Here is a 14,463-nt window from a genome sequence, read left to right as displayed (position 1 = left end):
AAGAATAATGGAGCCACATGACGAAGCCACGGGTATTGACTACCCCGTTTGTTGTGCGTGGATCCCGGCTATACGCTACGAAGGCTTTGAAAGATGATATAATCACAAATCACTGTCTATTGTACTACTCGTATCGGAACAACTACACGACCTTGCAGGGCTTCTGGAGCTTAAAGATGACAATGATGTTACAGACAGAAGTGAAGCGAGACTTTTGCTCTGCTGCCCAGTAGCAGGGCTTTACATCAGTCGGGACCATTTCCAACACTTTTCAACGTGCCTTTTCAAGTACAGACTGAACCCAGTTGGCAGCAGTTTGGTCCCAAATGTCAGGGTATACCATATGAGCCGTGATGTTGGATCCACTAGCACAGACGGGGTCACCGACATTGCAAAAGTCATGAATCATGTGGCCGTAGTTGTCGGTCAAGTGTTGTACCTGGAATTCTGCGCGAGGGTATTTCTGGTTATGTTATTAGCCAAAAGGGCTGTGTCAAGTTCGGAAGAGGGTATTCGGGTGAGTCGACCTACTCCGGTTACGTTGAATGTGTTCAAGCCTTGGTTGTACGGCTGGTAGGGCGCGTGGCGTGGATCGCCATAGAGCACAAGAGCATCGACTGCGTCAGAGCGGTTAGCTCCACGACCGTGGGCGTAGAACTTGGCAATCTTACTGTGCTTGCCAATGTCAAAGCTAATCGGGTCAGTCATATTACCCAAAGTCGAGTCGCCTCCACCACCGGCGAGAGTGTCAGCAATGACCATCGCCCCCTAAATTATCCAGAAGTAGACTCAGCCATTAGATTAATTTCGTTAGTGGGAATGTCAATATAGACCTGGGAATAGGCAAGCACGACAAGCTTCGAATCGCTGTGACCACATCGCTCAACGAAAGAAGTAAGCTGCTTGCGCACCACTGTCTTGCCAATGTGGTAGCTATCGGTTGAGGTTTCATCAGTGGCAGGATAGACAAGATTTTCGTAGGTTGTATCTTTGTTATTGGCAGTGATCAACTCTGCGAGAGTGCTCAAAGAACCAGGATACGACTCGGTGGTTCCACGTGCAATAAGGATGTGGACATTGGAGCAAGCGGTGCTGTTAACTAGTTCACTAGTCGTACGTTCAATGGCTGTGGCAGAAACCAGATTAACGCCGAAGAGAAGATGACCTGCAAGAATAGAGAAACGCATTTTGAAGGGACTCTGAAATGTAGGGAAGCAGTAATGGGAACGTCGGCAAGTAGCTGGAGTCCAATGTCTTATTTATTCTATAACTTTTAATGCCGAACATTAAATGAATTTACCTTCCTTCGAGAATTTGACGAGGCTTGGCAGCTTACGACAACTCACGATCATCCTATCATCTCGGTTTACGGACCGAGTGGCACTCGGCCGATCAAGCCGGATACGGCTAGCTTACAGCCTAACCAGAAAATGCACACTAACCCGGGAATTAAGCGCAATCTAGGCTGAGCTAAATAGTCTTTAAATGAGCAAACACGCAGGGGAGAAATGTCGTGTCTGAATAAATCGTGCTTAGATGAAACCTTTATGTAGTTATAAGTGTGATAGTGAGTCAGCGGTCAGGAAAGGCTCTTGCGGAGCGCGGAGCATAGGAAAACTGGTACCAAGAGCAATCCAGGTAACACAATTCCTTTCCCGGTGGGTCTGCTCACATCCCCGATCAGGGGAACACCACTCTGGCCCTTTGCCTAGTTCCTTACACGTGATGAAACAACGTGTGAATCTTAGGATCCGCTAGGTCGTTGCGGCCCCTTAAATAGTTGGTGGCTGGAGGGGTGATAATAGTCAGCGGTTTTACAGCGAGCATTTGCTGATGCTTTAAAATTATCATTGAAAGAATATGTAGCACCAACACAAGCTAATATTATTTTTATTCTTCCTGAAACAGATTTAGAAGAGGGTCAATTTAGAATGTAAGAAGTAGATAATAGAGTCATAATACCTGAATTAACAAATACAAGATTTGTTATATCAGCTGCTGATGGTATACATTTTTATGCTTGCTCTCCTTTAGGTATTAAAAAACGACAATTGGAAGGATGCAGTCCGATTTCGAATCCAACCAAGGCCACCTGGTGGTTCGCAAATTGAACTGATCTAACATAATACCAGATAAGCCCCAGTGTTCTGGTTGGGCCAGCAACTGGCCTGTCAACTATAAGTAAGGAGACTTTACCATGGCTAGATTCAAAAGCTACCGCAGAAACTTCATACTATAGTCACGACAACTCTCATTCATTACAGAGTTTCTATCTCTCGTAATCTGCATCCCAATTTTTACAAACATGGCAGTGAGTTTTATTCTCCATACATATACTCCACTTTTACTCTCTTCCTCATATACTCCGTCCTTCCCCCCGTCGTAGATGTCGCTATTATACAAGATACTGATAGGGTCATCAGGGGCCCTTTTGCGATGTGAACGGATGCCCAGGGGTCTGGATTGTGCTTTCCTTCAACGCCGGCGTTGGCGTAGGCGGGTACGCGGTCTATGTGCTACAAAACACGGCAACTGGTGAAACCGTGACCGCAAGCGAATCCGATTGCAGCTAAAACCTGTCTTGCACAGGATGGGTAATGAGGAAATAACCGTTACTAAGAGGTGCTTTTGTTCTTTTCGGTTCGTGCTCGGGATTGTCCAGATTTTGAATGCACTGCAGACTGGAGACCTCACCTTTGGTCTTCAGGCCAAAAACATTGCTCACTGGGTGGAATTCTGCTAGCCTGTGTATCAAAATAAGAGTCAAAATTAAGCTCGGATGACATCCCCCCTTGGGGTTCTGACACTGAACCCAATAAATTCGGTTGCAACTGGGCTTGGGCTAATTGAGCTGATACCATCCAGCCTACTGCACGGCCTTGCCAACATCCAGCCTTTCCCACTTTGAAGAACCCTTCTCTCTCAAAGAAAATGCGGGCTCTAGAATTGATCCAGATATTGGCTCGGTCGTCTAGGCTTTATCTGACCCTCCGGCTACCAACTTGGTTCTTGTAAAGTGGGCATATTTTGTGAATAGAGTAAATATGCCAGAGCACCAAGCCTTGTGATTATTCATCTTGGCCATCAAATCACCGTGTTTCTAGACACCGCACCGAGAAAATACATGTAACCAGCCAATGGTTGTAAAGTTTGGATACTTTAGATAGGCGGGCTATCAGTCACTTGTGGACCGAAGTTTCGATATACCTTGAATCCCGTCAAAATATAGCTTGAAGAGTGTAGTCGAAAGGGCTCTGCTGGGAGAGAACCTTTGTCGACGAGCTCTCACGGCTTCTAAACTCAGAGTATGCTCGGATGCTTCCTGGCCTTGTCGACTAACCGCGGGCGTGTGTGGCTCGTTGGCAAACCAGCGATCATCATAAATCTCCATGTCGGGAGAGGTTTGGATATCGGCATCGGAACTAGACGAAGATGGACTGATGAATCGGAATAGGTCTAGGTAGTAGGTCTGTCCACTGGCAGAAAACCGTCGAGCCCCGAGTGCGAGACGACGGTCCTCGTAAAGAGAGAATCTGGGCTTAGTGAATGTGAGCGACGTGGACAAAGTATCGTAAAAGATCTCCTTGCTCGAGTCGTCCGGGTTATTACTGCGGGATGTGATGGCCTTTCGTTCCCATCCCAGTGGTATCTCCGTACTTGCCCAGGAGGCGTTGTCGATGTCGAGCGCCTGCGTGGTATTTTGCTTCAATAAAGCAATAATCCGCCAGAGGGTTGTAGAGTCCACCAGAGAGGCCTTGTGCTTATTCTTCTGCTTTCGTTGCGCCGCGGACCGCTGTTGTTCCTTGCGCCTCTTGAGAGCAAGATACAAAGCAGTCCTATTATCTTTATTCCGAGCGTCCACAAAGAATCCGGATCGAACCAAGGCTTCCACTGCCACGTAATTCTCAGCGACGACACTGTCGTGAAGGGCGGTGTTCGAGCATCCTTTCGTATTCTCTTCCAGCTCGGGCAGCTCTCCCGTTATATAGAAACGCGTGATCGGTGCAATGCATGGCTTGCGCGCAATTCGCCTGAAGCTAACACAGATATCTCGGATGGACAGATCTCCGTAGCCATTGCGGGAAAATTCATCAGATAGATGAAGATACTGCAGAAAGACACTTTCACCCTCCGAGTTGGCCGCAGCTTCGATCCGGGCTCCATGTTCAAGCAAGAGCATGAAATGTTTCGAGCGTCCCTGCACTCCTAGCTGCTGCTCACGCCGGATGGCAAAGTAACTGAAGTTCCGGGGCCGTTGCAGGATACATCCAAAGACAGCCTTCATGTGGGTTTCCAAATGAAGCTCGCCGGCTCCGATTTCTCCACGGCACATCCACGCGAGAGTGGAAAAGTCATGGGTATCTTTGATATAGCGTTCAATCATATGTGCCGGGCGGCCGCCCTTCACTCGCTTCCAGCAGCATGCTGGGATGCGACTTCGTACCCGCGCCAAGGCATACACTCGAGTCTCGTCGTTTGAACGGATGGACTCCACCAGTCCGTCGTACAGTTTCTGCAGGTGCTTGAGGTTGATACAGGGTCGATAGCCATGACGGATTATGGTCAGTGCATATGGACGTCTCTCCACATCCAGTTGCCGGAAGAACTCCTCAAACTCGCTGAGGTACAGCGCGTGCCGCACAGGGAACGCTATTGGTGGTAGCCTTGAGGAGGAAGGGCGGGCAGCGCGTCGTGGGCTCACGCAAGGGAGACACCAGATGCGGCCCGGTGGCGCGGCATCTTCTTCAGCAGCTGGCAGCAAGAATTCATCGGTCTCTTCAAGCCCTTCATCTGGCATTACCACTCTACCACCAAACATCCTGCGAAGCGCGTATCGAAAGGGTCGGGTTATGATGGTCGAGTCCCTCCAGATCTTGTCTCGCCTTCCAACATGCCTGTAGGCTTTACCGTCCAGGTATTTCCACGGATGCCGTTGACGAGCCTCGGGATCATCCACGAGGGCTCCCTGCACCGTGAGGATAATCCGGCTCTTTTCACTAGCCGGAATGGCAGTCTGCTTTGCCAGCTGCTGTGCAGCTATCATTGAAATATTCCAGCTTGGTTCGCCCTCGCGTGGAAGCGGGTGGCGTCCACTATATTGAAACGCGCTCCAAACTATTAGGCCAAAGACGAATACATCACATCGTTGATGACCTTGGAAACTGAGGGACTTCAAGCCCTGGCGATAGTATTCAGGCGGGCGCCAGCCAGGAGTTCCTCGATATTCCACACTTGACGAGGTTTGCCCGGCATTCTCCGAGGCGGACAGCCCAAAATCACATAGTTTGGCACACCAGCGACCGCCCGAGTCGAAGATCAACACGTTATCCGGCTTCAAATCGCCATGCGCAATGCCCTCCTGGTGGATCGCCTCCAATCCACGTCCCGTGTCCAAAAGGAGCTCACAGATATCGTGGAAGCTGAGATGGGTGTTGTATGTCGCCGGATTGACCAACAACTGTGTCAGCGAGCATCGTGACTTCTCCAGAATGAGTAAGGGGATTCGGGGAGTTTCTTCATCATTCTCCTCCATTGTATCCAGACAAAGGCCCCATGAGATGAGACGGACGATGTTCGGGTGTTTGCGAAAGGTGCTTTGGCAAAGGACATCGATCTCCTGATGCGCCGCCTTGCAGAGAAACACAAACTCTTCGGAGCTGATCGACGTGCTGGGTCGAGGCTCTCGTCGCCTGGCACCGTGGACACGAAAACGTTTGACTGCAACTTCGGTGATATTCTTCCTCATCGAGTCTGGAAGATCCTGGAGAGTGAGATTGCGCTCTTCAAGGACGGATTCATCGAAACCAAAGACCTCGGATTGCGCACCACAACCCAGCTCAGCATTGAATTCTGTTTGCATGCGTATGAGTCGGGGGCCAGGGATGTGATTATCTTTCAGGGTGACCATCAAGTTACTGAGGACGATGAGAGGGTCCGAAAATGCGGCAAATTCCTCAATGACGCTGAATCGTCCGCCATGGCGACTTCCGCGCCCCAGACTCTCAAAAACACTTGAGTGACTGAACAGACGACTGAGGCTAGAAAAGGCCGCTCCCTGGCCTGGGCTGCGGATCCCAGGCGAAGAGGGGCCCCGCGATGCTGGATCGGGATTCATCTGGCACCGATCGGCGGGCACATATCCGCTGTGAAATGAAGCTCATGGGCTATTGCGATGACTTCATGAAATGAAGACGGAAAGTCTGCAATGCGACCGGAGACGTTGGGGCTGCCGAGGAAGCGTGGCACTCAGCCTCATGTACCTCGCCCGGGTAATCCTACCCCTCTCCGTGCTGACCACGCCCAAACACTGCAGACTGCATGGCAAGGCGACAATCCAATCAATCTGTCCCACGTTGTGGAGTCTAGGCCGTGCGCCTCTGCCTGATGGTCGCTTAAAAAGCCTGGCTACGAGCATTCTGGGGAAGGCTCTCTCTCTCCACCACTCGCCAGGCCGTCGTGATGGAAGGACTTGGGTTAGGACTCGCGGTGGTGACCACATTCAAAGAGCTCTACCTTATCTCGAAATTCATCCATCGGGTCATCGTATCCGTACGGAACAGCAAGGCTGAGCGGCAGGAGCGAGAACAGGAGTTTTACCTCGAGCTCTTGTATCTGCAAAGTTTCGGGCATCTGATCATTACGAATGATGGGATCATGAAGGAAGGCCCCTTGAATACTGTGAGTGAGGATAGAGGAAATTATGAGCCAATATCATTGAATAACCGTGGACCCGCCCCAGCAATGGCTACAAGAAGTCTATTCGATCCTGGAGAGGCTTCGCCTGCAATGTGGCGATTATGCGAAACTCGCTCTGGCCCAAGATGTCGATTATCAAACCTATTCTCCATACCTCCACAATTCCACCGCGACGTCGAAGCTCATAGAATTCCCACTTGAGATCCCTGTGGAGGACATCTCCAATGCCGGGCCGTTGAACTTCCATCTCAATGGACGGAAGAAATTTGGCTTTGCATGGCTCATGCCGTCACGGTCGACAACAAACTGGGAATCATGGAAATGGGCATTGTTCGAGCGGCGTAGGTTTGAAAGGTTCCTTCAGGAGTTTAGAAAGTGGACATCAAAGATCAAGGAGCTTGTACCTCTGATGTTGGCACTGCACCCTCGCTACGATAGCTCGGCCGCGTTGGAAAGTCTCATCTCCAATGAGCATTCCAACCGCCTGGGCATGGCACCTCATGCCCGCCTACGCAAACTGACCATCGAGCCCGCCGTTGATCAAACAAATTTCTTCCTCGAAAATGCCTCGCTGGATGCCCATTTGGACCGTGAATGTCTGATTATGGCAACTCTCTCGAGCACTTCGTCTCCATCAGGCGAGAAGCCGGAACCGGTACTGGTTGAATATAAGAAATATGGAGAAGATAATGCGGATGCAAGGCCCGATACGGTAACCGCAGACCGCGTCCAACAGCTAGCCAGCCTACTGTCGTCGGCGGGAAAAGACGACCTCCGCACTCTTAACTTTCGTGGCATCATTGATCAGCCGCAGCAAAGTCGCTATGCGTTCATCTTCAATTTCCCTATCAAGGCGGCTGACTTGGAGCCAATTTCGTTGTACGCGCTGATGGACTCCACCGCGGGTTCAATTTCACGACTGACATTGCCTCAACGATTCCGGGTCGCCCAAGATGTGACGCGAGCAATATCGGCATTTCATGTTGACGGGTGGGTCCACAAATCGATCCGGAGTCAGTCGATTATCTTTTTCCAAGACAAAGCTGCTCCCTCATCTCGACTCTACGCCGATCCATTCCTGGTTGACTTTGAATTCGCACGACCCCAGACAGCGGAAACGCAATACACTTTCGACAACATCCTGGAGAAAAACCTCTATCGACATCCAGATCGACAAGGCCCACCTACCGTCAGCTTCCGGAAGATGCATGACATTTATAGCCTCGGTGTGGTGCTGCTGGAAATTGGACTCTGGCAAACGGCCATGAGTATCCACCAGAATGCGACGAGGAAACTCAAGGCCGGTGTCACGATGAACCCGCGTGCGATGCAGAATCTCTACCTGGAGATAGCGAAGCGGCGACTGCCGCATCACATGGGCCCGGCCTATCGGGATGCCGTGGTGAAATGCCTCTCTTGTGAGGCTACCGATGATGATAGTCGTCTAGCGATTATTTTCTATGAGGAAGTTGTGCAGAATATTGACCCGACTAAGCTTCAGTAGCACTACCAATTGATGTGTTGTACGAAATGGTTTGGCCCAGATTGGAATAAGTACCTCACAATGAAAAATAGAGACATAAATAGTAGTATCTTCATAGATAATAGTATTTTAGATTGAAAATTTGCCGTCATAGCAGGCTTTACGCTGTTGTGGTAGTGTATGGGTTTGATGCGGCTCGGGAGACTTAAAAAGAAGGACTTGATTAAACTATTTATAGAGCAGTTGCATGGTATTACTCCGTATATCTTGCTGCCGTGGACCCAGGCTTGGCAGGTCCGTTAATCCCGTACTTCTCCACAGTATGAAGTCACACAACCGATGTTTCACGGTGGATCTGCCCCAAATTCTCCCCCTCTCACCCCCGTTCTTGTGTTGCTTTTTTCCTTCAAGGGAGAGCGGCGGGGGCGTAAGACTGATCAGGCTTCACGACGTTCCCACCGGCAAGCTGCTTGTCGGTATAGGCGGGCCAGATGATCTGGCGAGACTGGTCATTGACAACGGACAAGGTAGTGAAGCCATTGCCCGGACCAAACTGGCCACTCCAGCCTGAGGTGATGGTATAAGCGCCGCAGGTAGAAGGGCCTCCGTTAGCCTCAGAGGCATCGTTGGCGGTCACGACATAGGTGCAAGCGGTAGCGCCTGATCCGGGGTTGATGCCGAAGGTCCAGGTGCATGAGGTATTGTCGCCGTTGCAGACCCGCTTCATGTTCTCAATAGTCCACTCAGGGCCAGCAGCCATCATCGACACGCCGGCGACTGGAGAAGCCAGGACCGCAGGAGCGGCGAAGAGGGCGGTAAGAAGGAGCTGGCTGAATTGCATAGTGGCGATCTGGTAGCTAGGAGGTGGTAATGAAGTTGAGAATGTGAAGTTGAGAATGTGAAGTTGAGAATGAAGTTGAGAATGAGGTTGATTGCACCGGAGGCTATTGTCTGTGAAAGAGGATGTTAAACAATGGACCAAGTGAAGGAATGAGGGTATTTATGGCCTTTCTCATCTTCTCAAATGTTTGACCCTTGGCGCTGTTGAAGCCAGCTTGGGTTATAGATCATCGGAAACGTTGCTTAGAATAGATATTCACTAGACTAGCGGATGTAACGGTAAATGAGGCGGAAGAATACTACTTCTGTTCTGCTTGAGGTCATGTCTTACTTGTTTTTGTATGGGTGAGACATCAGCCTGAAGATGTTTGCATTCTGATCGTCGCACCCCACATGTACACCTAAGACATATTCGAGACCCACCCAATTAGATTCCGCGATGCTGTAGGGCACCCCGCGTTTGTGCGCTCCCTGATCCACGTGCTGCCGAAAGTTACCGGCCATCAGAGGTTTTTTTTGGAGATTCTGGACGGAGGAACGATCATGTTATCATGCTGAAATCATACCATAGCTCGAAAATCAGGTTCATGCGGGAGGCCTCTTAGACCATGCACTCAGCCTCCGCGTTTTTCTCCGTCATATTACTCTTCACACCGATCGAAGAAGTATGTGCCGCCAACGTATACCTAAATGCGATGGAGCCTAGTCACCCGACTTCCTCAAAACGCACTTGAATGCAGAATTTCCAGTCGATCGAATGAGATCGCACCTCAAAACGACAAAGAGCAGTCTTTGTAATGACTCACCGATTATCACTCAGTAATACTCTGGAACCAATATAGATTCTGTATCTTTTCTTCTCTTGTACGATGATCGTGTTGCAGAAGCGTACCCAAAGCTATATGGACCCTGCAGCTACCAGCTACTCAGGTAATAGCCGGATACAGAAAGTGGGGAATGTGTGGACAACTTGAAAAGTACTCTAGTTTTGTGTATGTGCATTCTCGACATCGGCTTGGCCATTACACACTTGACAACTCTTTCCTGGCCCTACCGCCAAGACCTTAGCGTAGTTGAATTATTGAGCGACTTGAATTACAGTAAATTGAGGGGCGCAGTAAAATGCGCCGCGCATGGTTCTGTATTTAGCCACGAAAGATTATATGATGCGTACGGAAAGAACCCTCATAGGATTCTATGAAAACCCCTGGTGGATTTCTACAAATCATATGGGGAAGGCCACATTGGTGTTACGTCCCGTGATAGTCTTCTGGGGTTCTCTATTCTCATTCCCTTCCCTGTGCAGCCTATGCCGGTCATAATTTGTGAGGAGGGTTGTCTCTCTGGCTCGGAGGACGCTAAACGAGTGATACCATTGGTATACAACTGTCCTAGCTAGTTGTCGTTTGTTTGTAGGCAAAAAATGGCCTAGACAGCTCCTGATGGCCTAAACCTTAACTAATAATCACTTACTCTAAGACTGTCGTTATAGTTAGCCCGGGGATATAGGACCTATTTCTCTCATTATCTACGATGGTTACGGCATTTAATAAGGCATGTATTCAACCTATGCGGCGATATATTATAATATACACTAACACCTGGCTACCTCTAAGTTCCGGCTACCCGCCTCTTTCTATATCCCCGATCGATTACGCCTCTTCATTGAAAACTGCTTCACAAAAGAATAGTCTTCTATTACTGTAGTTCGGTGATTGAGAGGAAAGGTCGAGTATATAACAAAGACCCACTAGCCTGTATCTACTACTAGATTGAGTGTAAAGTTACTCTTAACTATAGGACAGTAGCGGAAACAGAATAAGATCTAGTTGTATCTCCTTAGTTTTACTGGAGGCTCATTTTGCAGATAGAACTAAAAGAGCTGTTGATACAAAGTTTCTACCCAATGATACGTTCGTTATCGTAGCCGTTTATACATAGCTGCCATGGATACACCCTAAAATTAGGAAACGCATGTGATGTAACACATTCTGGATGTCGAACTATGCACTATTCGTATGAGTTAGTAAGGGAGATGTCCAATGGGAACTTAATTATCAGATACAAAAAGAAAGAAAAAACATACAACAGCCAGGATTCGCATGTGGTCACCCACCATACTACTAACTGGCCGGCGTGTGGCTTAAGTACGGCTGAGCGGACGGGAAGCCCTGTTCTCCACACCCTATGGTCGTATGTGCTTGGATCTCTTCTCAAAAACATATACTCCTCAAAAGTGACAGAAGGGCCTTACTCGGAGGTTTGATACAGTGCAATGATAAGCCCCTAGAGAGGTATAGCTTTTGGATTAGGGAAACCTTTTTCTTGCTAGCCAAAAACTGAGACTAGTTATCTTATTCAATTATATGGAGAACGCTTCAAGTTCAAAACGTAAATTGCAGGACGACCGATACACGAGGCAGTTCCTCTGCTACCTTGCGGATCCTTTAAGAGCGAGATTAGTAGATCTATGCTGAGGAGGCGGCTTCCACAGAGTTTCCCGCCTGGAAAGAGGCATATGCTTCGATCCGCTGTCCTTGGTCCTGAACTACGCCCGCACTGCTGGCAGGATCAATATTGAAAGAAACACTACAAGCTCTACCGGGATCAGCTAGAGAGGTTGGTGATATATGCGCAGAGCGGCGGGATTTTAAAGTTACATGAAGAAGCGGCTCGATAAGCTCCTCGAAATGCTATAAAGCCCCGCACTACACACGAAATTCAATGATAGAGATCCGTCCCGATTCGTGGCCTAATGCCAAAGTATTGTCCTTGGCCGCCCAGGTGGAGGGCCAATTCTCGGAGGAAAGCCAGAGCGCCTTTTCGCCTCGAAATTTCACCCAATGGCTATCGACCAGAAGAGCCTTTGGCGCAGTCTTGGAAGACCCGGAGATCGGATTATCGCACCAATACATGAACTTCATGTACCCCAGAGGTATGTTTGTAAAGTTTGTTTGCAGGTATGATCCATCTGCAGAAAATTCCAAACTGGTCACTACTTGTCCGAGATCTAAGGTCTGCAGCAGGGCACCCATAGATATATCCCAGAGCCGGATAGTCCTGTCCGAGGCGGACGCGAGAAGCCGTCCGCCCGATGAGAATGCTACTGCTTGAACTCGATCGGTATGGCCCTGGAAGGTTTGTTCCAACGCGCCTGTGGCTATTTCCCAAAGTTTGACAGTTTTATCATTAGAGGCAGATGCTAAGAACCGGCCACTAGGCGAGAAGGCCACCGATTGAACCCCGCCTAAATGGCCTATAATAGTCTGCTCCAACGCGCCTGTCGCTATTTCCCAAAGTTTGACGGTACTATCATCAGAGGCAGATGCTAATAGCCGGCCACTAGGCGAGAAGGCCACAGATTGAACCCCACCTGAATGACCTAGGAAAGTCTGCTGTAACATGCCCGTGGCTGTGTCCCAGAGCCGCACTGTCTGGTCCTTGGAGCCAGACGCTAGCAGCCGGCCGTCTGGCGAGAAAGACACTGACTCAACCCGACTTGAATGGCTTGGACGGTCCTCAAGAGTCTGCTGTAGCGCGCCTATCGCTGTGTCCCAGAGACGCACTGTCTGATCATTAGAGCCAGACGCTAGGAGCCGGCCGTCGGGTGAGAAGGCCACTGAGCTAACCAGACTGGAATGGCCCTTAAGAGTCTGCTGTAGCGCGCCTGTCACTGCGTCCCAGAGCCGGATAGTGCTATCGTTCGAGGCGGACGCGAGCAGCCGGCCGTCCGGTGAGAATGCTACTGCTTGAACTCGATCGGTATGGCCCTGGAGGGTTTGCTCCAACGCGCCTGTGGTTTCCCAAAGTTTGACCGTTTTGTCGTAAGAGGCAGATGCTAATAGCTGGCCACTAGGCGAGAAGGCCACTGATTGAATCACACCAAAATGGCCTATAATGGTGTGCTGTAATGTGCCTGTGGCTATCTCCCATAGTTTCACGAATGTATCTTCCGAAGCGGACGCTAGTAGCCGGCCGTTTGGCGAGAAGGCCACTGAGTTAACCTTTGAATGGCTTGAATGGTCCTCAAGAGTCTGCTGTAGCGCGCCTGTCGCTATGTCCCAGAGACGCACTGTCCGATCGTTGGAGCCGGACGCTAGTAGCCGGCCGTTTAGTGAGAAGGCCACTGAGTTAACCCGACTTGAATGTCCCTCGAGAGTCTGTTGTAGCGCACCCGTCGCTGTGTCCCAAAGTCGCACTATCTTATCATAGGAGCCGGACGCGAGTAGCCGGCCGTCCGGTGAGATGGCCACTGAGTAAAACCAACTTGAATCGTCCTCAAGAGTCTGTCGTAGCGCGCCCGTCGCTGTGTCCCAGAGCCGCACTGTCTGATCATAGGAGCCGGACGCTAGTAGCCGGCCGTCCGGTGAGAAGGCCACTGACCGAACCTGGCTTGAATGGCCCTCAAGAGTCTGTAACTCTGCACCCCAAGTCTTATGACAATTTGATAATACCGAATTCACGAGTTCTCCTTCATATTGCTTGCGAATTACCGACAATTTTGGAGCAAATATGAGACAGGAACGATAAATTTGAAGGGGGAACTCGTCAGCCACCTGTCGATTTTTAAGGGCAAAGCGCTTCGCGTCAAACAAGAACTCGGATATTTTCAATTTTCTGTTAGTCTATATCAGTTAATAAAAATATCATAAATCTCCTCAAATGCACTCACATAGGACTGTAACAGATCGATAATTCTCACAACTTCAGAAGCAAGCCCCAGAATGCTCATTACTTCCATCCAGTGCAGAAAATGCACCCGAAGAAACAAAAATGCCTTATCTAATGCAGCAACTGGGTCTTTGCTTTGTGTCAGGTGATGTGCCCAATAACGACAGGAGTATTGTAATTCCGGGGAGAGCATTCTATCAATAGTCTGGCGATCAATCTCCCCACGTTTTATACCGTAGCTTAGCCCACATATATTCCTTCGTAGACTGCCACATATGAAGAGACTTCTCTCTGTCATCCTCTGGTGTATCTGTTTTTCATCTACCCAGAACGGATTTCGGTCACGGATCTCTGGATCAAGAAGAAAGTCTCGAAAGGACAGATGAAGATGTCGCACCGGTTGAGTTAAATCACTAGGTATACTTAGAACCGAGTGCAATAGGCTTATCCTCAAGATGACTCGGTCTTGGCTGACGCCGATAAGCTTAGCAAGCGAGATGACTGAGAGTGGATGCTCGAGCAAGACGATTGAACCGACGATTTCACGGAACTCTTGAACCAGCTGTCTTTGCTGGTCTCTGCTCTGTCCGCTAAGAAGTCGATCCAATACAGGAAGATATACCCCGTTTAATTTGGATCTATCTCCTCTGTGTGCAAGAATCTTGGCCAGGCTGTCCACCGGATCCCACAGCGGGTCCTCCAAGATACGGCATGCAGTAGCGGCGAAAATGAATAATGGAACCGATAATTGAACAAGCTTTTGAGTCTCACTA

The 14,463-nt window shown here is 49.5% G+C and overlaps 5 protein-coding genes across 5 annotated transcripts; 1 reads left to right on the top strand and 4 right to left on the bottom strand.

Moving 5' to 3' along the window:
- Positions 1-271: 271 nt before the first annotated feature.
- N7482_007429 (uncharacterized protein) lies at positions 272-1,187 on the bottom strand (the record flags this gene model as incomplete). The annotated part of the gene is made up of 3 exons (XM_056689554.1): positions 272-463; positions 532-768; positions 834-1,187. 3 exons carry the CDS (start codon positions 1,185-1,187, stop codon positions 272-274), a joined length of 783 nt encoding a protein of 260 aa, XP_056541983.1.
- A 1,988-nt stretch (positions 1,188-3,175) lies between these two features.
- On the bottom strand, positions 3,176-6,115 carry N7482_007428 (uncharacterized protein; the record flags this gene model as incomplete). The annotated part of the gene is made up of 1 exon (XM_056689553.1): positions 3,176-6,115. One exon carries the CDS (start codon positions 6,113-6,115, stop codon positions 3,176-3,178), a length of 2,940 nt encoding a protein of 979 aa, XP_056541982.1.
- Positions 6,116-6,459: 344 nt separating this feature from the next.
- N7482_007427 (uncharacterized protein) lies at positions 6,460-8,200 on the top strand (the record flags this gene model as incomplete). Its single annotated transcript, XM_056689552.1, has 2 exons — positions 6,460-6,678; positions 6,740-8,200. The coding sequence occupies 2 exons, from the start codon at positions 6,460-6,462 to the stop codon at positions 8,198-8,200; spliced, it is 1,680 nt and encodes a 559-aa protein (XP_056541981.1).
- Positions 8,201-8,585: 385 nt separating this feature from the next.
- On the bottom strand, positions 8,586-9,020 carry N7482_007426 (uncharacterized protein; the record flags this gene model as incomplete). The annotated part of the gene is made up of 1 exon (XM_056689551.1): positions 8,586-9,020. One exon carries the CDS (start codon positions 9,018-9,020, stop codon positions 8,586-8,588), a length of 435 nt encoding a protein of 144 aa, XP_056541980.1.
- A 2,707-nt stretch (positions 9,021-11,727) lies between these two features.
- N7482_007425 (WD40 repeat domain-containing protein) lies at positions 11,728-13,760 on the bottom strand (the record flags this gene model as incomplete). The annotated part of the gene is made up of 2 exons (XM_056689550.1): positions 11,728-13,644; positions 13,692-13,760. The coding sequence occupies 2 exons, from the start codon at positions 13,758-13,760 to the stop codon at positions 11,728-11,730; spliced, it is 1,986 nt and encodes a 661-aa protein (XP_056541979.1).
- Between the last annotated feature and the right edge of the window lie 703 nt (positions 13,761-14,463).

The sequence above is a fragment of the Penicillium canariense genome (genome assembly GCF_028826845.1).
Source record: "Penicillium canariense strain IBT 26290 chromosome Unknown utg000004l_segment0_segment0, whole genome shotgun sequence".
Taxonomy (NCBI): domain Eukaryota; kingdom Fungi; phylum Ascomycota; class Eurotiomycetes; order Eurotiales; family Aspergillaceae; genus Penicillium; species Penicillium canariense.
Note: the sequence above shows the minus strand (reverse complement) of the source record. Positions and strands in the feature narration are given on the sequence as shown.